The 23,151-nt window shown below is 39.4% G+C and overlaps 1 protein-coding gene across 1 annotated transcript in view; it reads left to right on the plus strand.

Annotated features, from left to right (window-relative positions):
• Positions 1 to 23,151, plus strand: part of ASB15 (ankyrin repeat and SOCS box containing 15) — a 41,747-nt gene that overhangs the window by 3,998 nt on the left and 14,598 nt on the right. Inside the window, exons 2-5 of the mRNA XM_081243765.1 lie at positions 16,422 to 16,600; positions 18,426 to 18,478; positions 18,565 to 18,696; positions 19,834 to 19,992. Coding sequence (XP_081099891.1) covers positions 16,494 to 16,600; positions 18,426 to 18,478; positions 18,565 to 18,696; positions 19,834 to 19,992 — 451 coding nt within the window. The 5' untranslated portion in view covers positions 16,422 to 16,493. The remainder of the gene's footprint in view (positions 1 to 16,421; positions 16,601 to 18,425; positions 18,479 to 18,564; positions 18,697 to 19,833; positions 19,993 to 23,151) is intronic.

The raw sequence follows: 23,151 nt of genomic DNA on the forward strand, positions 1-23,151 counted from the left end.
ATGAAATGCTGCCACTTCTTATTTAAAAGCAAGAAGGAGGGACTTCCCTGGTGGCGCAGTGGTTAAGAAGCCTCCTGCCAATGCAGGAGACACGGGTTCGAGCCCTGATCTGGGAAGATTCCACATGCCACGGAGCAACTAAGCCCGTGCGCCAAAATTACTGAGCCTGCGCTCTAGAGCCTGCGAGCCACAACTGGACCCGAGCACCACAACTACTGAAGCCCGCGTCCCTAAAGCCCGTGCTCCACAACAAGAGAAGCCACTGCAAAGAGTAGCCCCCGCTCGCCACAACTAGAGAAAGCCGGCGCGCAGCAACGAAGACCCAACGCAACCAAAAATAAATGAATAAATTAATTAATAAAAGCAAGAAGGAAAAAAAGTGATGAAAGGCAGGAAGTTGTTTGAGGAAATAAAAACTATTTTTATGAAACTAAAATAAATATTAGCATAAGAATACACTAATAAAATGGTAATAAAACAGTAATTATTTTAAAAATAAATATTTTAACAGAATTTAGAAATAGGAAGATAAAATTAGGTATAAGAAAAAAGTTGAAAATGGTGAAAAGATATAATAAATGTCAATATTGTATTTTTAACTAGTCTCTTCCAAAGTAAAAGGACAAATTAAGTGAAATAAAATAACCAAGATAAAATGGGAGGAGGGGGAGACAACAGCTAAAGTAGAGAAGGGACTTCAGAAATATGAGAGGAAGCATATGACTATTTTTAAAAACTGGATAAGCAGCAGAAAAACTAAATAATCTTTCATTAAACAAATGTATATTGATTCCTTACTTTGTATCAGAAGCTGCAATGGGTCCTAGGGTTCTGTCAGTGAACCAGACTGACAGGTCTCAGTCATCAGGGAGCTTTGTTCTAGTGGCTGGACACACACTAAAAACATAAATCAGGGCTTCCCTGGTGACGCAGTGGTTGAGAGTCCGCCTGCCGATGCAGGGGACGCGGGTTCATGCCCCGGTCCGGGAAGATCCCACATGCTGCGGAGCGGCTGGGCCCGTGAGCCATGGCCGCTGAGCCTGCGCATCTGGAGCCTGTGCTCCGCAACGGGAGAGGCCACAACAGTGAGAGGCCCGCATACCCCAAAAAGAAAACAAAACAAAAAAACCACACATAAATCAATTAATAAATAAAATTACCAAATGAGATTATTTTCAAAAGGGAATGAATTAACTGTGTTAGGATACATGGATACCTAGAGCAAGAAAGCCTTTCTGAGAAGGTGACATTTATTCTGAGGCATGAAGGAAGAGAAGCATCCAGTCATAAAAAGTGAGTTAAAGAGTGTCCAGGCGGAGGGAGCAGTAAGGGCAAAAGCGTGAGGAGGGAGAGTGCCATGACTGGAGTGTGACTAGGGTAGAAGGGTGAACAGTAGAGTGGCAAGGACCAGGTTGAAAAGATCGTGCAATGGGAATGGTTTAAACATGGTATTTTACTGTCTGATTTACCCTTTTAAAAGACAACTCCAATTAATACTGGGAGAATGGATTGCAGCAGGGAAGGAATAGAACAAAGAAATGGTTAGGAGACTATGCAGTAATCTGGGCAAGAGTGATAATGGTTTGAACAATCTTGTAATAAGATTGGCAGTGGAAGAGGGCAGAATCATTGTTTAATTTGAAAATGAAACCAACAAAAGCTACAGCTAGATTGGACATGAGAGGGGAAGGAAAGGACAAATGAAAGAAGAGCTCCTAGGTTTCTGGCTTTAACAATAAGGCAGGTAAAAATTCATACCAAAGAATTTTTTTTAAGGAAAAGAATGAGTTTCAAAAGTTTAAACGGATAAATATTAGCCAAATTATAGACTAGAGAAATAAAATAGAAAAACTAAAAGATGAGGGTTTAAAAAAGGAATATTGGAAGTCATCAGACCCAATATTTAACACCCTCACACAAAGTGAAGCAAAGATCTTTGGCTAAAGCAGCTACCAGTACCCAATGGATATTCTACTTCCTACCTCCTCAAAGATAGGGCTCCCTGTATTAAGATGCATGGGAGCCTAAGGTGCTTGGGTAATTTCAGGACCAAAAAGAAAAAATTGATTGGAGGGGATCCTTTTTAAAAATAATTATAAAGCCAAATACCGTTAGGTTGTTCTAGTTGCTTTTCCCTTCCACCCTCAAATGCATCAAAGCCCACTTACTCTGAAGAGTCCCACAGAGGAAAGCAAACTGGGAAAAAAGTCATGTTTTACTGGGAGCATTGAGAAAGACTCTCAGAGAGTAATGAAAGAATAAATTTAAAGAGCTGCTTACACTAGGGACTGACACAAGGAGAAATGGACATGAAAACCAGAATGGTGACAAAAAAGAAAGAAAATTATCAGGGGCCTCCAAAACTTCTCATTAAAACTATAGAAATTATTACAAAGGTATCACAGTGGAGTTTTAAAAATATCTTTTAGTTTATAAATTTCAAACCTCCTTTTAATATTCTTTTAGGGTCCTGAATATGAATCCACATGCTTTAAAACTTTTTGGAAACTTTTATCTAAATTTCATGGTCAACATAGCTTTAATTCTCAAGAGCTCCTTTATTTCCCATATATAATATTATATAACACATATATACTGTAGTAAAAAATAGTCTCAGGGAGATTATACACTCAGGCAACTTGGCCTTTCTCCATTACAACTGAATCCTGTAATATAGGGATATAAAGTATCCAAAATTACCTTTGTTCCCCATAGAAAGCCAGTTAAGTTGACTTCATAAGCCATGTGGTAAGTTCGCCAGGAGGTGGTGATAAAGAGACAGATGTTAATGGCAATCTTGGTAACCTTATACCATTGACCGGATGAAGAACTTTATTTCTTTTAGATGCTCTGGCAAATTCCTTTGCTAAGAAACCTAATAAGCAGTACAGCATAAAGGAGTTTGGTCTAAAAAGTCTCAGATACATGTAGACAGCAGGAAAAAAAACCAGTCCAGGAATGTCTAGGACCCAAAAGAATTAACCTGTCATTTAAAAAGCCATTACTGGGCTTCCCTGGTGGCGCAGTGGTTGAGAGTCCGTCTGCCGATGCAGGGGACACGGGTTCGTGCCCCGGTCCGGGAAGATCCCACATGCCGCGGAGAGGCTGGGCCCGTGAGCCATGGCCACTGAGCCTGCGCGTCCGGAGCCTGTGCTCCGCAGCGGGAGAGGCCACAACAGTGAGAGGCCCACGTACCGAAAAAAAAAAAAAAAAAAGTAAAACGTTCAGGCTATCGAAGATAAAATGATAGCATTATAGATTCTTAAAATTAAAAGAGAAATTCAAGTTCGTATAGTTCCAGGCCTAATTTCAATATTTCAGCTGAGAAAGAGGATCCCGAGAGGTGAGACTGACCCATTTCAAAGTATCTCGACACTTCCCTTTCTGATGATCTTATGTCACAGGAGGCGATATCATGGGAAGTGAGCTCTAAGGACAAGCTGGAAGTGAGGACTATTAAGCACAGCAAAATTCTAAGCAGCCCCCGAAGTCCTCTCGGACCGCGGTCATCACACTGCAGTCCTGCCCTCCACCTGGAGCACTTGCTCCTCCTTCTAAGGAATTATAATACAACAGTTTTCAATTCTACTTAAATTTCTGTTATATGACATTATTTATATTCTCAGATAGTTGCTAATACAAACTTTAAAAGAACTGATTTTTATATTAATGGCCCTTTTTCATAAAATGAGATAAAAATGAGCTGAGAGAGATTTTTTTCAGAGAGAAAAGGAGTAGGAAAAGGAAGTAACGTTCCTAAATTTAGGGGCATTGTATGTGCGTCTTATGAGCCCCTAAACGTAAGAACACTGTGTCTTTCTTCTCCATACTGAGAAGCAGGGCAGAGGGGGAGAAAGATGGGAAATCTCTGAAATGAAGCCTGGACAGTTAGTGAGATGATTCTGGAATAGAAGACAAACTGAAAGGTTGCTAAGTCCCATTGTCAGTTCTTAGTCTTCATCTTAGTTAACCTAGCCACAGAATTTGATACAGTTGATTGCTCTCTCCTGCTGCAAATGTTTTTCTTTCCTTAGCTTGCATTCTGTCTTGTGTCTTTGGTTAGCCACAGGGCTCACCCCTTGAATGCCTTTATTTTTATGTCTTTGTGTTTTCATTTGGTGAGCTCATCTAGCCTCATGGCTTTTTTTTTTTTTTTTTTTTTTTTTTTTGTGGTACGTGGGCCTCTCACTGTTGTGGCTTCTCCCGTTGTGGAGCACAGGTTCCGGACGCGCAGGCTCAGCGGCCATGGCTCACGGGCCCAGCCGCTCCGCGGCCTGGGGGATCTTCTGTCCCCTGCATCGGCAGGCGGACTCTCAACCACTGCGCCACCAGGGAAGCCCAAAGAGCTATATTTTAAATTCTCAGTCAAAGGCCTGTAAGCCCCATACCTGTTTTCAGGAACACAGAGTACCTGTGGGCAGGTGAGAAGTGTGGTGGCAGTGGGTGCCTTAAATGTGAAGACTGGGAAGCCGCATGGCTCCCTGGAAGTTCACGTACAGCGCTGCCCAAGTCTCCTGTTCCCAAAATAAAAGTGGGTGGTTCCAGGGACAGTCCCTTTAACACTGTGCTGCAACCATTTCAACCTAAGCCTTCTCGTATCAGTTGCTAAAATTATCAACTTGACACAGGACATGCACTTCTTGCTATATATAAGGGACACCTATGTGGATGTCGGTAACGTTATATGTACCTTCCTCAGAACAGCGGTAGTATTCAGTAGTCGTTCACTGCTTGATCACATCCTCACTGAAACTCACCCTCACCTATAAACCACGGGTACACTGTTCAAAAATCCAATTCACTTTGTTTCCATTTGAGAAAACCAGCAGGAAAAGCCAATTTCCAAAACAGACAAATGTGGAAGTGATTATTAGCATTATGAATAGGTCATTCTCTTAAATGTTTGAATTACTCAAAGCCTGCTTTACTGTGTATGTATAGATGATTAGCTACTTGAGGAATAGATCTCATTAAAATGGTGAGTGCCATGGTCATTGTAGTATTATTATTTTTATTACGGTTATGATTATTATTACTCCCATATTACAGATGAATAAACTGAGTCTCAGAAATTTTAAATAGCAAATCTAAGGTGACAGAGAGAGTAAGTGGTGAGGCAAGACTTGTTCATAGGTCTATGTCATCAGTAGCATATTTTCATTTATTTACCACACTGTTTCTCTTTTTTGTTCTTTCTATTATTTTAAATATTTTATGATATAAGTAGATCTATAATAACTATTATATAAATGGATAAAACAGGCATAAATTGATTCACATAAGAGCAGAAATGTCCCTGAAATATACCAAACTACATTTTTAAATGTCGGGTATAGGTTTTTTTCATAAATTGAATTATACTCTAAACCTTCATATGAATTTTTTTTTTTTTTTTTTTTTTTTTTTTTCTTTTTGCGGTATGCGGGCCTCTCACTCTTGTGGCCTCTCCCGTTGCGGAGCACAGGCTCCGGATGCGCAGGCCCAGCGGCCATGGCTCACGGGCCCAGCCGCTCCGCGGCATATGGGATCCTCCCAGACCGGGGCACGAACCCGTATCCCCTGCATCGGCAGGCGGACTCTCAACCACTGCGCCACCAGGGAGGCCCCTGAATTTTTAATATTATAAGTTACAAAGCTATAAAAATTACTTTCACAATGTTGCTTGCTTTAATAAGAATTCTTTATTGAAAAATTCCAAATCAGATTAATAATTATAAAATGTGCACAATGTTCTAGCCTTCAACCTTAACTATTTCAAGACACAGTTAATGGTGGTATAAATACAAAATATTTCTTGGGGGTTGCTCCAAGGATGACAAAAATACAGCCTCTTTTACCACAAAGAGGAGGTAGAACCTCTGAATTCACATTTATGGTTTCCACATTTTGAAATAAAACTGGTAAATTCACTACAACCCATGTGTTTATTCATTAACACTAAGTACAGAGAATGAATCAGAGAGATAAGAAGAAAAATAAAAGCATATAGTACTCCATGAAGCCTAGAGAGTAGAGAGGAAAAAAGGGAGGGATCAATAGCAGCAAATCCAACAGAGGGCCTCAAAAATAAGAAATGAAAAGTGTCCATCAACCTAGACACTAGGAGGTCAGTGAGACCCTTGAGAAGAGTTATTTTAAGGGAGCGGTGGGGATGGAAGCCAGATGGCTTTGTGAATGCTGACAGTGGCCGAGTTAATCCGGGGATACCCATGTCAAAACAAACTTAAGGCAGATTATTTTCATTAGAAAATCAGTAAGACACTAAACTTTATGTTTTAAAAGAAAACAAACCACCCTTCCCAATTAAAATACTAATTTTCTGCTTGCTTTACCTCTGCTGCTCACTTTAGACTCTATGTTTTATAACTTGACCTAAAAAGTCTTGATCAGATTAGATATCACTGAATGTCATATCCCCATCTGTGTATCAGGCTGGCAGGTATGAAATGCAAATCAAATGAAAAACAGTAAATTCCTACAACAAGAAGATCATATTTAATGAGATTTGACATGAGTCTAAAAGACGAAGAATGAGAAAGAGTGTGTGTTAGAATTGACTAAAAGTGGATTTGGATCGGCAGATGCAGAGACCCACAGATTTGTCTCTTGAACAACTGATTTTAAAATATTTTTAAATTCTACTTAAGTGGTTTTGCTTTGTTCCTTCAGCAAAGACCCTCATAGCAGCTGGGTTGGCAGATCATTTGTTTTCATGAGAGCTCTTTGAACCAATCAGGACCCAGATAATCTTATTATACCTCTGTGGCCATGTGTTTCTTGTGATGAGGGTCCAGAGAAATCTCACTTTACTATGTGCCAGGAATCGTTCATATTTCAGTTGTACAAGGTCAGATCTTAATTTAGCCACCAACTGGGTACTTAATTTTAGATACACAGAGCAACACATTGGCTCCAAGACACTTCCTCTGATTTAGGAAGGCAAGGTCCTGGATAAGAATGACAAGATGAAAATTCCAAAAGGTGAGAGATTATGAAATATTTTACCTGTTCCTCACCAACTAGCTTCAGTAGTCTAGTATTGGGAATATTATGAAGAGATGGAAACACATATTGTGATAGCGTCTCATTACTTTCTTTACCATTGATCACCTGTCTAGGGCCTTTTTAATTACAGAATAAAGCCAGGGTTGTTTCATTCGTTTACAGAATATTAACTCAATTGCATAGTTATTAAGCTTAATAAAAAATAGTATCATGAGAAAAACAGATCAAGAATGAATATGCTCATAGAAAGTGTCAGCATAGACACTATGGAATGTCTTAGCTAGTCCTGGTTTCTGAGAAAACAAATGATCTTTGTGAATAATTAAATTTTTATCAAGGTGTTTTTAAATCACTTTAAACAAAAGATGGATGCTTAATATTCAGATTGAAAGAATTCCTTTCAATTCTTTTAAGTCAGATGGAAAAAGAAGGATCTCAGTAGAATTGGAAATTTGCTTCTGGAAATTAAATCATAGAGTCTCGAGGCTGGAAAGTCCTTAGAATTTATTTGAGACCATCATTTATCTGGCTCTTAAATGAATAGATGACTTCTAAGGAACATTCTACATCTAAAATGAAATGATTTCTATGAAATAGCAGTAATGTGGATGAGGAAGTCCTAACACTGCTTTGTGCTGAGAACATTATATTATTGTCATAAAATATCATAATTCTACACTTTGTTGTTTTTATGGGAATACCTTGTTTTGAAATGAAAATCTACCTAAAATATTTATATTTCCACTAGAGTTGTTTGATAGGTTTGCTAGTTATTTGCTTAAACTCTTTTAAAAATTTTTTTCTGAGGCTTATGAATATTTGGATTATAAAATGAGACACTTTTGTATTAATTCCATCAGAGTAGCTGAGTCATGAGTTACAGTACAGCAGTCAAGCTGTGTGACCTCTAATGTCAAATGACTGGGTCTGTATCTACATCTCTGCCACTCACTAGATGTACAGGCTTGGACAAATTACCTAACCATTGTGTTCCTCTCTTTCCTCATCTGTAAAATGGGGGGGAAGTGTGTCATAGAAATTACATGACATAAAATATTTAACATACTTAGCTTAATGCATGTCACAGGTAGGCACTTAATAGATATTGCTTATAATAAGTATTAAATTCAATAAGACAAATATTTATTGAGGACCTGCTGTGTGCTTGACTCTCTGCTAAACATTTGAAGGGAGGGGAGTTATTGGTGCTGTTTCTGGGGAAAAGTCTAGAATGCATTATTTAAAGGCAGTAAACTCCTTGGTGCATGGATCCTATTGCCTTGTGTCTAGCAATGTGCCTGGAGTATAGCAGACACTGAATACATATTTTTGAATGAACGAATAGGATGGTCCGAAAATCCTCAGGAAAAATAATAATAATTACTGAGAAATGGTGAGTCAACTCTCCTCCTTTGTCTTTTTGACTTAGTAGAGAAGAGGAATGTAGTAGATACTATGCATCTGTATTTCAACAAGGTATTTGACAGTATCTCTTGACGACCATCTTGTTATCATAAAGGAGACATTAATAGTAGATGGTGGTGTCTTTGGGAGGATTTGTAACTGGATAAACAGCTTCTCTTGAAGGGCGCTAAATAATAGATCAATGTCAACCTGAAGGCCTCTGTCCTGTGCCAATTTCTGTTCAACATTTGCATTATTAATGGAGCAGGTAGACATATAGAAGACATGCAAATAGAACAATATTTGGAGTGATAGAAAATGCATTATCTCTTAGCAGACTGAAATAAAATTTAAATCTAAAAGAAAGAAAGGAACACAATAGGATTAAATAAAGAGTCCTACACAGAATTGTACAGCAATAATGTGGGGGGGTGGAATATGACTTGTAGAATTTAGGGCAACAGAAGTCCAAATCAATTCTGTAAATATAATAGCCCCAAATTCGTCTGAACTTGGGCTAAATTAACAAATCTTCAGTGTCTAGCAAAAGGGAGGTGGTCACACCTGCTTACTGTTGTGTTGGTCTGACTACAGCTGTCGTACTGCCATCAGAGCCCATGGTCCAGAGCCACTTTTAGAAAGAGATGGATAAATGAGTGTATTTACAAGAAAGCAATCAACATGGTGGAGGAAGGTGAACTCACATCATAGGAAGAACAGTTGTCCAGGTCTGGGCGGAGAAGCCTCAGTGGAGACCTGACAGCCTTCCTGAGAGATGTTTAAAGGGCTCTCATGTGGCAGAGGGGCACATTTTCTCAACATGGTCCTGAGGACTAGAACTAGGATTATAGAATACTTATTCGAGGAGATGGATTCAACTTAAAGGTACTTCCTAATTGTTAAAGCTGACCAAAGATGAAGGGCTGAGTGGGATATAGTAAACTTCCTGTCACTTTGCTGTTCAAGCTGGAGCTGGATAATTACTTGTTGGGCATCTTGGAAATGGAATTTACAAGTGGGGCTACCTAATGCTCTTCAACTCTGAAATCAGGTGATTCTAGAGAAAAGGAAGGAGAAGGAAATAAGGAGTGTGTCAGCATACCTGTTCAAAAGTGAGGACTAGAGCTAAAACCAACAGACAATCCCTAGACTTCTACTTCCCCATTCCAGAGGGGTTCAGTCACAGAATAATAACAGGTAACGTTTGTTGACTACTTGCAACACGTCAGACACAGTTAATAAGACAGCTAAGCTGGGAGGGCAAATTCAACTACTGTCTCCAGCAGAAAAAAATCAGTGGCCTGTATATAATTTCAGAATAATGTATGAAGAAATGCAATGGCTCGTTATTGAGTTTTTAATGGAAAAAGATTTGACAAGCGCCAAACAGGAACTTCTGCCCTGTTCAGATGAAACAAATATTTCAGGAACAAATATTTTTAGAGGGAGAATATACGTATATCTATATATGTATTTGTATATGTATATATGTATTTGTATATGTACATATGTACAAATACACATAAACATATGTATATGAACAATACTTTTTATTAAGGTCTAGAGATATTTAATTTTTATTGTTATTGTAGCTAATTAATGTACTCAGATCTTTTTTACTCACCCTACAATTCAACTGTGTAAATAAAAGACAGCTATTTTATAATCTATAATGGGCTTCATCTTCCTCAGGAGCTGCCACTCACTAATTAGTGGAAAATAAATTTGGTCTCATGCAGACAGACACAATAACGTAGGTAAGGAAGCCTTTGCTTGGATCAGGTAAACAGATCAGTCTTTCATATTTCTGCTCCTCCCCAAACCAAGACACTCTCTCCACCAGGGTTCACCTGCTTTACTATAAATGTGGGTACTTTCTTCTCAATGTCACCAAGGTCTGACCTGCCAGGAAGTGACCTATCTCACCACCTGTAAGGCTCAGTCTGTGAACCAGATACCAGGCCAGTTTTCTGGAAGACTTTGTAACCTTTGGCTCTATAAAATCAATCTTAGTTCCCTCAGAGTGTCTGGTCATATCTAATTAAATGAACCTCATTCTCGTATATGACACTTATCTATGGCATTAAATATTCTTCAAGGATATGAATTTTAATAACTATATAGTTTTCCATAGCTTGGGTGCACAATAATATCTTCTACAAATTCCCTCTTGTTGGACATTTGATAGTGTTTCTAATGTTTTGGCAGTTTACATATGGCAGAGGTGAACATTTTCACATACAAATCTTTTTCCACATCTCTGAATTTCTATATGATAGGTTCCTACATTTAGAATTACAGACAAAAGGATAAGTCTTTAAAAGAATCATGTCATCATACCAGCTTGTGATAAGGGCATGTCTGTGAATAATTTGCCTTTTCACGGGCCATGTCTGCTCTATTCTTTTCCATTCTCTTGTTTATATTCCCCTAGAAATCCACATAATTGTGAACCTAAAGCTCCTTCCTATTCTATGTGAGTGTCATTTTCAAAAACTAGCATACGTCTTCAGCCGTCTCTGTCACAATTGAAATTGCCTTGGAAATCAATAGGAGGGAGTAAAAATGTCTAATTTTGTAATATGAAACTAGAGATATGACAGGTTTTATCACTAATTTTTTTTTTTTTGCAGTACGCGGGCTTCTCACCATTGTGGCCTCTCCCGTTGAGGAGCACAGGCTCCGGATGCGCAGGCTCAGCGGCCATGGCTCACGGGCCCAGCCGCCAAACACCAAATTTTACTGTATTGCCATTTTCTTATCCCCTCCTGTCACCTTCCACTAGATTCAGTCTTAGACACTCTACCGTCTTCCCCACCCTATGCCACCCTCAGCAAATATTCCAAGAGATCCTGGTCCTACATGGGGGGCCAGTATGGTGTTACTGGCATTTTAAAAGGGACACTGGAAGATGGAACAATAAGCCCCAAAGGACAGACTCTCTCACTGATGTAACAGAATTACACTGATGTGCCAGGTGCTGAGGTAGGGTGATATTTATGAACACAAAGTCCTTCCTTGCATCATGGAAGCGCCTGTCCACTCCAGGAACTATTAAGACCAGCCCCGTTTAGAGCCCACAGAGATGGTTTCAATTTTTTATGCCTAAGACAGAGCATGTGAGTGAGTGATGTAAACAGACTTGGATGTAATTGGAAGCAAGCCAACCAAGCAATTCACGGGGAACAAAGTTATTCTGGCCCTGGTCCAGGGAGAAGGAGGACCTTGGTCCCACACTTTAGGAGCTCCCAGGTGTCAAGGGAAGGTCTGAGGGGCCTCACAAACTTATCAACAGTATTGTGGCAGCCTGGATTGTGGATTGAGGGGAGTTTAGAGAATTCAGTGCCGAGAGGCATCACATACCCATGTTCACCCCTGCATCATACCTGCAACATCGTCCCAGCCCCTTGGCCACTTCAGTCAGGCACAAACTGGAATGTTGATCCAATTTTTTAGGCAGTAATGTTTAGATTCCAAGACAAAAAGTATAGAATAAAAGCAAGTTTATGGGGCTTCCCTGGTGGTGCAGTGGTTGAGAATCTACCTGCCAATGCAGGGGACATGGGTTCGAGCCCTGGTCTGGGAAGATCCCACATGCCGCGGAGCAGCTGGCCCCGTGAACCACAATTACTGAGCCTGCGCGTCTGGAGCCTGTGCTCCGCAACAAGAGAGGCTGCGATAATGAGAGGCCCGCGCACCGCGATGAGGAGTGGCCCCCACTTGCCGCAACTAGAGAAAGCCCTCGCACAGAAACGAAGACCCAACACAGTCATAAATAAATAAATAAATAAAAATTAAAAAAAAAGGAAAAGAAATCTGAATGAAGTATGGTTTTAAAAAAAGAAGAATAAAAATAAAAAATAAAAACACACACACACACACACACAAAGCAAGTTTATGATACCTCAGACCACCGTAAGCAACACAAATCTTTATTGCACAGAGCTGACGATAAAGATTGATGTGTCCCTGGAAGCTATTTTTTATTTTTGGAAGTTATTGTCATCAAGAGCTGACTGTTAGGAGCAAGATCAGAATGTTTTCTTTTAAGTACAACAGACTGTGGGTTGTTTCCCTGCAGCTTTGGAAAGACATTAAAAATGAAGTTACCGTACTCTATCCAGATCCTACTTAGCAGCTCTGTGACATTGGGTGGGTCTCTCAACCCCTTGAAGCCTAAGTTTCCACTTATGCACAATAAATCTCTAATACCTACAAAGTAGAATTGGAGGATTTAAAGCAAGGCAGTGTACGCAAAGTGCTTTGCATGGTGCTTGAAACAAAGCAAGCACTCAATAACTTACGGCTATTGTCATAATCACCATTTTTATTATTACCAAAGTTATTCTAAAACTTACAGGATAACCAAATCCTTTTCCCACTATCTTACTCTAGGATTTTACTCAGCCCATCTGACAGTAAACTAAAAATTCTTGATATCTGAATAATACATTTAGCATTTGGAAATCCTTAATTTAGTGGTTCTTTTCCTGGGGTACATGAAAGGGCTTCAGAGGATCCATGAATTCCCTAAAATTTTATGCAGAATTTTGAGTGGGCATGCATCCCTCCGGAGAGAGAATCCATTGCTTTCATCAGACGTGTTCCTGACTCTAAACAAGGTTAACCAGTGCCTGAACTGAAAAGGCTAACATTCCAATGATAGTCCCAATTATTTTGTAAATCAGCTACTTATGGAGAATAAATAAATCTCACTAATGGGCTTATCCAGAAAAAGACTGACAAATGATTATCTAGAAAAGTCAATTGATTATCTAGAAAAGGTCAAGTAATTATCTTGACTGAGAAGTGGGGTTTTTGTGAATAGGTCTTAAAAGATGTCAAAATATTATTTGGCCTTTCCTCAGACTCCTGGTTGGTGCTTTATTTAAATAATTTTAAATAAAGGCTGGCAGTAGACAGATATATCTCCTTTTGCCCTTCTCAATGCATCTTGATGTCTCTGGTTCTGTTCCAATGATGCTCCCTTGATTGTCTGTCTGACACCTTAGAGTACCTGCACGCAGGTCTTCAGTTCATCCCAAGGTTTCAGAAAAATGTTGGAGACAGTTTATTTTAGATAGGGGATGTTCCATGTAGTAGCAAGACTTTCCTCACCATTTAGATCCTGCTGTTGTTAGGGGTACAAAATAGTTAAGAGTCTTAGATAACATCCTTCTGGATGGTAGTTAAAAGGACATTAAAAAAAAAAAGCTTTCCACAGAGCAACTCAGTTCTCTAAGGAGTCTGTGGTGTCTCACGTACTGGAAGCCCAAATTTCAAACAGATTTAGAGTTAAGCTGGTGATTTAACTAGGCTAAAGTCTCTGGATCCCATTACTAATCCCAGAGCCATGCAATCTCCTCATCTCCACAGTGACATTAGTGAGAAAGCCGACAGGCAATGCCACACTGCTACCTTCATCATCTAATCATGCTGCCAGAAGGGACTCAGGACTTGTCTGCCAGTAATGAGTCAACAACTTTTTTCCAGTGATCACTGAGAATGGTACTTTCCTATAGTTGATTAGGAGTGGAATTAGAGAGAAAAGATATAAAGGACAAAGAAAGTAAGGGGTTTTTTTTCCCCTCAGAAAACTAATAGTCCAAGTGAGAATACAAAGCATGAAAACGTGAAGAACTTGCAAAGCTAATACAAAATGAGTGTAAATCCAGATGTTGGAAAAATACTACATAAGAGGAGATATTCATGGATGAAGAGGTCCAGAGAGGAGCTGAAGAATTTCAGCAAGGGCTTCCTTCCAAAGGAGGAATGGCTGGAGCCAGGCTTGAGGCCATGGGGACCATGAGTTGGAACAGCTGGGAGGGCCTTGTGAATGAAGAGGAATAAGATGTAAAAGCACAGATGGGAGAAAAATGAAGCCAGACACAGAGTGGGAAATCAGATTCATTTAGTTAGAAGAAAGATTCCATACTTGAGGAAAATGGTCAACTCTAAGAATAAAGCAGAACCTAGATTATGTTAGGTTCACTTATTAGCTCATTCATTCATTCATTCATTCAACACTCATTTATAGTCCACATATCTTAAGATGGTGCTTCTCTTGGCTCTGAAAGTAGACTAATTCTCTGCTCTTATTGGGTTACGTTCTCGGAGAAGGTAGACAATGAACAGAGAAACAATAGATTTTTTAAAATACCACTTGAGTCTATTTGGTGAATAAGGTCCCTCGGGTACGTGTCAGACTTTTGAGGTTGCTGAGATACCATGGCTTTCTTTCTGAAGGAGAGTAATCAAATCCTGAGGCCCTTCCACTTTGGGAAAAGATTGGAAGACTGGATGGTAAAAGGTGTCATGTCTATCTCTCCTCATTTATTATCCAAAACACTAAATAATCCGGCCTCTTTTTGTTTAACTTTCTGGTGTTAAAAAACTTTCAGCTGAGTTCAGGAATCCTACAGGCTATAAGTGCTTTGGTGCAGATGAAGAAAAGATGCTGCTTCCTCGGGGAAGCACCCTGCCAGCGTGCACAACTCAAGTAGGGGAGATTTGGCTGGATTTCGTCAACCAGGAACACTTGTGTAGCTCACATCCTGCACAACCGTTCATGGTGGCTCTGATTTGGTTGAAACAAGTGGATTAGGGAGAACTGAACTAGCCATCAATAAATGACGTAAGTCAGTCCAGAAGCCTCTCTGTTTTTGACTCTTTTCTTCAAAAGCAGGAGTCCATTTTAACTCTGCTTATTGTTTAACAGATCCCACAATTAAGCCTCACTTAATAAAGCTGGTCCTTACCACACCCGTCCTTAGATTAGCAGTTCCAGCCTCCCTAACTGCATTAAGGATGTCCTTCTGGGCTTCCCTGGTGGAGCAGTGGTTGAGAGTCCACCTACCGATGCAGGAGACACGGGTTTGTGCCCCGGTCCGGGAAGATCCCACATGCCGCGGAGCATCTGGGCCTGTGAGCCATGGCCACTGAGCCTGCGCATCCGGAGCCTGTGCTCCGCAACGGGAGAGGCCACAACAGTGAGAGACCCGCGTACCGCAAAAAAAAAAAAAAAAAAAAAAAGGATGCCCTTCTGTCAAGGTGTGAGAAAGGATCTTTCCATGGCCAGGAATGCATGTAGCACAAGTCCATAAAGGTGGATTTCCTAGAGTGCTCAGAGAGCCATGTGGTCTATCAAACCCATCTAAACTGGTCAGTAAAGAAGTCCTCCAAGTGCCTAAGGCTGTTTTTGTCAGGTTAATGCTCTCCTGATTTATTTTAAAGTTCTGGACTTCTGAAAGCTGTTCACTTCATTGTGAGACTAGACAGTCTTTTCTCAAGAAGAACAGTGCTTAAAAGTTCTCCGTTCCTTCTATTTGAAGTTTCCTTCGTGTCTTCTCCACTTGCTCTATCAAATTTCCTGAGGGCAGGGCTAAGTCACTACATTTGTGACATCCTGTTCTCTCCAACTTTAATTCAACAGTTGTTCATTGGGAAGCTTCCCCATGCCAGGCACCTTTTAGAGTTGCAGGCGATGCAAAGATAAGTGAGGTAGAACCCTTCACCTCAAAGAACGTAGATTTTGGTAGAAGGAGTTGAACACAAATACAGAAATAACTGCAATTCAAGGCAGCCAACTCAAACCATGGGTGTGAAGAAAGGACTAAATCAGCAAAAAAAAAAAACCCACACACAACAGACAGAGAATAAAGAAAAAATAAAGAATGTGAAAGGCTCACTGTTCTTTATTCCTACCCCTGTCTGTCTTCTCAGAGTTTTGAACTTCTAATGTGCTGTGTAGAACAATGTCTTGAGAAAAAACATGGGCCAAACTAGTATAAGTCAGAAGTGTGGAAAAAGTAATTCTTGTAAGCCCAACTATAGTCATTACTCAAAAGAAAGTCAAAAATTAGAAAATGTAGACACCCAAAGGGCAGGTAATTAAGGTTTCAAAAGTTAGAATGGCTGTTATATATACAATATGGATTAAACTATTAACTGCATTGTGTTTGTTAAATGAGGAAAAGTGAATGCATTTAAATTTTTCATTTTGCGTCTTTCAGGTAAACTCTACATGTGGTTCTGAGGCATTTGCCGATAATACGAATTTGCCTCTTTCAAAATTATATTCAGTCATGGATGCTAATGATGACCCCGATGAAGATCATCTTACAAGTTATGATGTTCAGCTCAGTATTCAAGAATCCATTGAAGCCAGCAAGACTGTATTTTATCCTGAAAGGTAACATTCAAATTGACTATCCTCACCCAAACTTTTTCATGGCCTTCATTTTGTTGTAAAATGAAATGATTGATATTTCCTGAGCCCTCCTCCAGGAAAATGCTTCCCTTTCTTTTCTGGCAAGGAATTAAATACTGTACAAGAGCTACTGTGCACAGGTTTAGCTATTTGATCTTCTACAAATCCCCGTCTCCTGTGGAATATGGAGATTACCTAGATGGGAAATTCCCAGTTGAATTTGGTTGTATACGATTGCCTATTTCCTAAATTCCTATGGAATCAAACAGGACAATAAATAACGTGAACAAATTTGCAAGCATTGTTTATATGACTAACGTATAGCTAAGTATACAGAATCTGTTCTGCAACTGACTCAGGCAGCCTTTATAAGAAATGGATTCCATGTTGCACCTTTAAAATATGAAGAATAATGCTAACTCACCTAGCCTGTAAGTTTAATGAATGGGAAAATAGTTGAGCGATTTTATTATATATGACAAAGTAATATATAAACCAGAGCCTACTTAATTATCTACTATTCAACTGACAGCAGTTAACAAATTTCACATAAAATTGGTGTTTTGTGTTGGCAAGAGTTATAGAGTCTAAAACTGCCAAAGTAAATTTTTGTCTTGAATAGCATACATTATACTTCTGATAAAAACAAACTTTAGTTTACCTTTACATTCTATTATAGTATTTAGAATCCTGTATTCTGACATTTTGAAGTGCTTTTGAAAAGGTTCAGTGCTATAAAATTATTGCTTTTGAGCTTTTAAAAAATGGACATATTACATTTAAATTTCTGGTCTTGTTAATTTTTCCCTCATCTGCAACAGATTTTAAAACTTCAGAGTTCCCAGGAAGGCATTTACAGTCCAAGAATACCAGTGGATGCTTCTGCTTTAATAGAGTTAAATCAATTTCTTATGAAATACCTTATTGCCTCTGAATAAACACACACCAGAGAAATCCTTGAGGGTTGACAATGACCTGCTGGGCCAGTAATTGGGAGTTTTTTCTGTAAATGCTCAGCCTATTTTTCACTTGTGGATCAGTTGCTTAAAGACTCTAACATGCAGTGTAGAGCATACACTCCCAAGTAAGCCATCATTAATTAGCAATTATTAAGTTCAGAGCAACAAACCTTTATTGAGCATAGTGTTTTTAAAGTTGGGAGAAGCCTTAGAGATGTTCCTATTTAATCCCCTCATTCTACCAATGTAGGAACCACCATCCAGAGAGGCTACTGGCCTCCCCGGGATCACAAAATCACAAAACCTGAACCCAGCTCTTCTGACTCTGACTCCAATTGTTTACTCCTTTCTCATTGCCTACAACTAATTTCAGAGACGATGTTATAATCTTCTGTTTCTCCATCGTCACTAGTGTTCTTAGGTCCAATGTATCATAAATACACTCTGTATCTGACTTTTAGACATTTATGTTTTTAAAGTAGATAAAATCAGTTGTGTGCATTTCTTTTAGATCTTGATTGTTAAAAGTATGTGCGGGCCTCCCTGGTGGCGCAGTGGTTGAGAGTCCGCCTGCCGATGCAGGGGATACGGGTTCGTGCCCCGGTCTGGGAGGATCCCATATGCCACGGAGCGGCTGGGCCCGTGAGCCATGGCCGCTGAGCCTGCGCATCCGGAGCCTGTGCTCCGCAACGGGAGAGGCCACAACAGTGAGAGGCCCGCGTACCGCAAAAAAAAAAAAAAAAAAAAAAAAAAAAAAAAAAAAAAGTATGTGCAAAAACTAAATAAATGTTTTGGTTCCTTGAAGTATACCATGAATACAAATATGGCTTGTTTGTCTTTCTCTGTAGATTTGTACCACTAAGTGATCAAAAGAGAAAGCTGATGGAGGCCATAAAGCAAGGTAAGTGGGTGTATCACCTACAGTAGGATGGATTGGAGATTCAACTTGGCCAAGAGATTTGTTATCAGCACATGGGTTTATTTTAGGTCACATTCTTGAGCTCCAGGAGTATATGAAATATAAATATGCATTGGATGAAGCTGATGAAAAAGGATGGTTTCCATTGCATGAAGCTGTTGTTCAACCCATTCGACAAATACTTGAGGTTGTCCTGGATGGTAAGAGAACATAAAGTCCCCTTGACCAAACTGAAGCCATAATGTAGATGTTATGGAGTAATCCCAATGAACATAACAAGCAAAAAGAAAAATTAGAAAAAAAGATGATTTGCAGTTTGGAAAAGGCAGTACTCATGCTTTAAACTGAGTACAAAGATCAGTACATTTTGTGGGGTTCAGGGCTCACCCTTTGCATCCTCCTAAAAATATGGCACAGGTTGGTGTGAAGATGTTTGTGATTATCACTTAAAAGTTTGTCTGCAGCATGAATTAATTTATTTAAGTATAAAGCTTTTTGCTTTTAGAAGTCAGTTTTAAATTTTCATCTTGAATTGTCTCTTAAGTTAGTGGCATCCAAAAGAGTATTATTTAGTACAACAAGTAGTACTTACAATATCTATCCTTATATTACATTAATTTTTTCATAATGCAAACATTAATAATTATTGTGGTAAGCCTACCTAAGGTTAAATATTAATAATAATTCTGATGTTCTAACATAGCATTTTTCACATCTCAGCATCTTATAAAACAATTGGAAAGTGCCCTACTTTTCAACCTTCAATGTTGCTCCCTGATTCTGCTGTAGGAGATAATGATAGCCACTGGATAATTAGCTATCCAGCTAGCCAGCCAGCTAAGAAAATGTTAAAAACAGATAATTAGACAGGTAGACAGATAGTCAGACAGACAGAAATAGGTGATGTTAAGCATGGTATTTCTTTTCTGACATATTCTGACTGCATACATTCATTCAAATACTTCTCATTCCCACATTCACAGACTTCATTTGATAAAAAGCAATTTCAGATGCAGTTTAAATAATAATACAAAGGATTGGGGATTTGTTTTACAATTTACTAAGAAATGAGAATTCACAACCCATTATCATTTTTTTAAAAAGGCACCTTGAGACATAGATGTTGGTTTGCTAGTTGTCAACTTGATTAGCAAGCCCACACTCATCTACTTCTACTCACTGTCATTTGCTAGACTTTAATCATATCTCTTTTTAGTCTTCCCTTTTTCATCAGTTGACTTTGTTCAATCTACTGTAGATAATATTGCATCATTCTGATCTATATGATATCCTTTAAGAAAAGATTTTTAACTTTACACAATGCTTTCATATCTCAGCATCCTATAAGACGCTCTGGGAGTTCAAGACCTCTGATGGAGAAACACCCTTGACTTTGGCAGTCAAAGCTGGTCTGGTGGAAAATGTAAGAACTTTACTAGAGAAAGGAGTGTGTCCAAACACCAAAAATGACAAAGGAGAGACACCCCTTCTGCTTGGTAAATGACCTTTCTTTCTAGAACTTTTATAATTTGAGATAAATAATATTTAATAAGTATTTATTGGAAACCACTGTGTATTGATTAGCTAAAGTTGTGTGACCTCATCTCCTTCCATTCCCTGAGGTCTTCCCCTAACCCCCATCTCACCTGTCCTATGATTTTGTTTTTCTATCCCACAAAGAGGTCAAATGTGAAAGCTCTTTCAGCAACAATTAATCAGGGGGGATCCAAATGAGGAGTTTTATGAGGCCAGGAGAGCCAATTCTAAAGGAATATTCTCTAACTGGGGTCCAGCTATAAGGAAGGTTATAGCTTCATGTGTGATCATGTGTGATCTGTAGCCTGAATAAAGAAGCAGAAAGGGAATTCCAAAGAGAGACGTCAGGTCCACAGCAGGACAAGGAAGAAGAACTGAAAGGCAGGAGATCCAGCAGATTCTGAGCACACTGGTGCAGCACTGGGCACCACTAGGGGGTTGCCACTGTGACACAACACAGGAATGATTGTAAGCCTGAAGGTGTCGATTATCTATCAGCTTCTTCTCAGGCTTGTGTATCCTGCTGCTTGTTGACAGATAAGAATTAGCAGGTCTGTTTGTAGAAGCAGAGAGAGATGAGATTAACTACAAATGACCAAAGATAACCTTTCCTTCTCTTAGGGACATAGGTGTGGAGTAAGAGTTTCGGCTTTGGCACCTGAGATCCTTGGATTTATTTTTCCCCCCATTTTATTGAGATATAATTGACATATAACATGGTATTAGTTTAAGGTATACAACATGATTTGATATATGTCTATATCACGAAATGATTACTACAAAAGGCTTAGTTAACATACATCACTTCACATAGTTACACATTGTTTTTTCTTGTGTTGAGAACTTTTTCTTTTTTAATTAATTTATTTTATTTTTGGCTGCGTTGGGTCTTCGTTGTTGCTCACAGGTTTTCTCTAGTTGCAGCGAGCGGGGGCTACTCTTCATTGTGGTGCATGGGCTTCTCACTGCGGTGGCTTTTCTTGCTGTGGAGCACGGGCTCTAGGCTTGCGGGCTTCAGTAGTTGTGTTGCTCGGGCTCAGAAGTTGTGGCTCGTGGGCTCTAGAGCACAGGCTCAGTAGTTGTGGTGCACGGACTTAGTTGCTCCGTGACATGCGGGATCTTCCAGGACCAGGGCTCGAACCCGTGTCCCCCGCATTGGCAGGTGAATTCTTAACCACTGTGCCACCAGGGAAACCCCAAGAACTTTTAAGAGCTACTCTCTTAGCAACTTTCAAATATACAATACAGTATTGTTAAGTGAATGTTAATTCTAGCTGTGAGATTGTAGTCATGGACCGCAGTTTCCTCCAGTATAAAATGGAAATACAACACCACCATGCAGAATTGTTATAAAAAATTAGAGAAAAATATAAATATGTAAAACTCTTGCCACATGGTAGATGCTCAGGAGAAGAGAGACGTTATGAAATAGTGTAGGCGTGGCAGGAGGAGAGGGAAAAGCCTTGAGATTGTGCACCAGCAGTCACAGAGGAAGCAAATAAAGCATCACGAGCTGTGGGCACAGCGAGAAAACAATACCACAGCCCTTGTCCACACTAAAAATCACTAAAAATTTTAAAACAACCTGAATATCAGTAACAACCCGAATATCAGTAACAGAAAACTTAGACAAGTTGAACATCAGTAAAGTATTTACATTTGACAACATTAATTCAACAACATCAGTGCAACCAGCGTTTACTGAAAAGTCACAGTAAGCCAGCATGTGCTGGACAACATGGATAGAAAGATAAATGTTATGATCGTCTTCCTCTCAAAGAGTCTAGCAGGAGAGTCTAGATATGATTGAAATAGAATATTAGTGTTAATACATGCTATAACAAAGGTGTACATTCAAAGTAAATTGGGGAAATAAGAAAGGAGTGAATCTGTGAAGCTTCCAAAGAGAAAGTTGCTCTTGAGTTGTGACCCGGGGGGATGTAAAGGGGATCGTCAGCAGACAGGGGAGGGAAAACCTCCTAGGCAAGCCTTTGCCCCTGGACAGAATTGTTACATGAACAGTGTCACCACAGCGTGGGCGCATTCTGATCTGATTCCTTACTTACTCTTGCCCTGTGTCAGAGCTTTCAGCGTTCCCAAATTCAGATTAAACTGGACAAATTAATGATTACAGTTAGGGTAGAGGTAAAGCTTCCATAACAAAACAAACAAACACAGACACACAACACAAACAAACAGCAATGACTTCAAAAGAAAGAAGTTCATTCCCCTCTCACACAACATTTCAGAAGTGAGTGGCCTTGGTCTGGCAGGGTGGATAGGTCTCCTTTACACAAGACTTTCAGATGTTACCTTTTCCAGCCAGCAGGGGGGAGGAAAGAGGCAGCCTTGGGAAAGCATGTTGGTCTCTAAGAAGAGGACCTAGACATTGTACACAGCACTTCTGTTCATACCATGTTGTTCAGATTTTGTCACATAGCTACACTTAGGTTCCAGGGAAGCCAGGATATTTAGTCTCTACCTGGATAGACTGTGAACAGCTAAAACTTGGGAGCTTCTCTTGCTCGAGGAAAAGGGGAAACACAAGTACTGAGGAAGAGATGATTTTTCTCTGCATACATGTTACCAGCCTTTATGTCACAGTAACATGGTGCTTTTCATAAATGAACCGAACTCTTTTCCTGAGCAGGGACAGATACTAAATGGAATATCACCTCTGGTTGTTTCACCACTATTAGTGTGATCTATTATTTTTGTAAAGGCATATACCATGGAGTCTTTGCATGTATTTGTTGGTGTTTCTATAGTCTTTGATTTCTGCAAAAAAGAGACACTTTTTCAGAGTTTGTATACTATCTCACTTTGCAAATATACAATTATTCTCTACTTGCTATTCTCAATCCACTCATGTTCTTAAGTGACAACTAAGTTATGATTATCACTCATTTGTTTTCTTTTGGCTTCATTTAAATTTTTCTTTACTGCTTAATGCCCACAACAGAGCACTAAGTATTTATATGCATTTCAAAGTCTCAATTGTTGATCTCTCTACTCTAGCAATAACTAAAGTATGGGAAAGGAACTTGATCGTTGAGTTATCAGAGTCAAAATAGAATTAACATTTGGAAATAATATTTTTAAAAACCAACTGGTAACAT

The sequence above is a fragment of the Mesoplodon bidens genome (assembly GCF_964165515.1).
Source record: "Mesoplodon bidens genome assembly, chromosome: 9".
NCBI classification, from domain to species: domain Eukaryota; kingdom Metazoa; phylum Chordata; class Mammalia; order Artiodactyla; family Ziphiidae; genus Mesoplodon; species Mesoplodon bidens.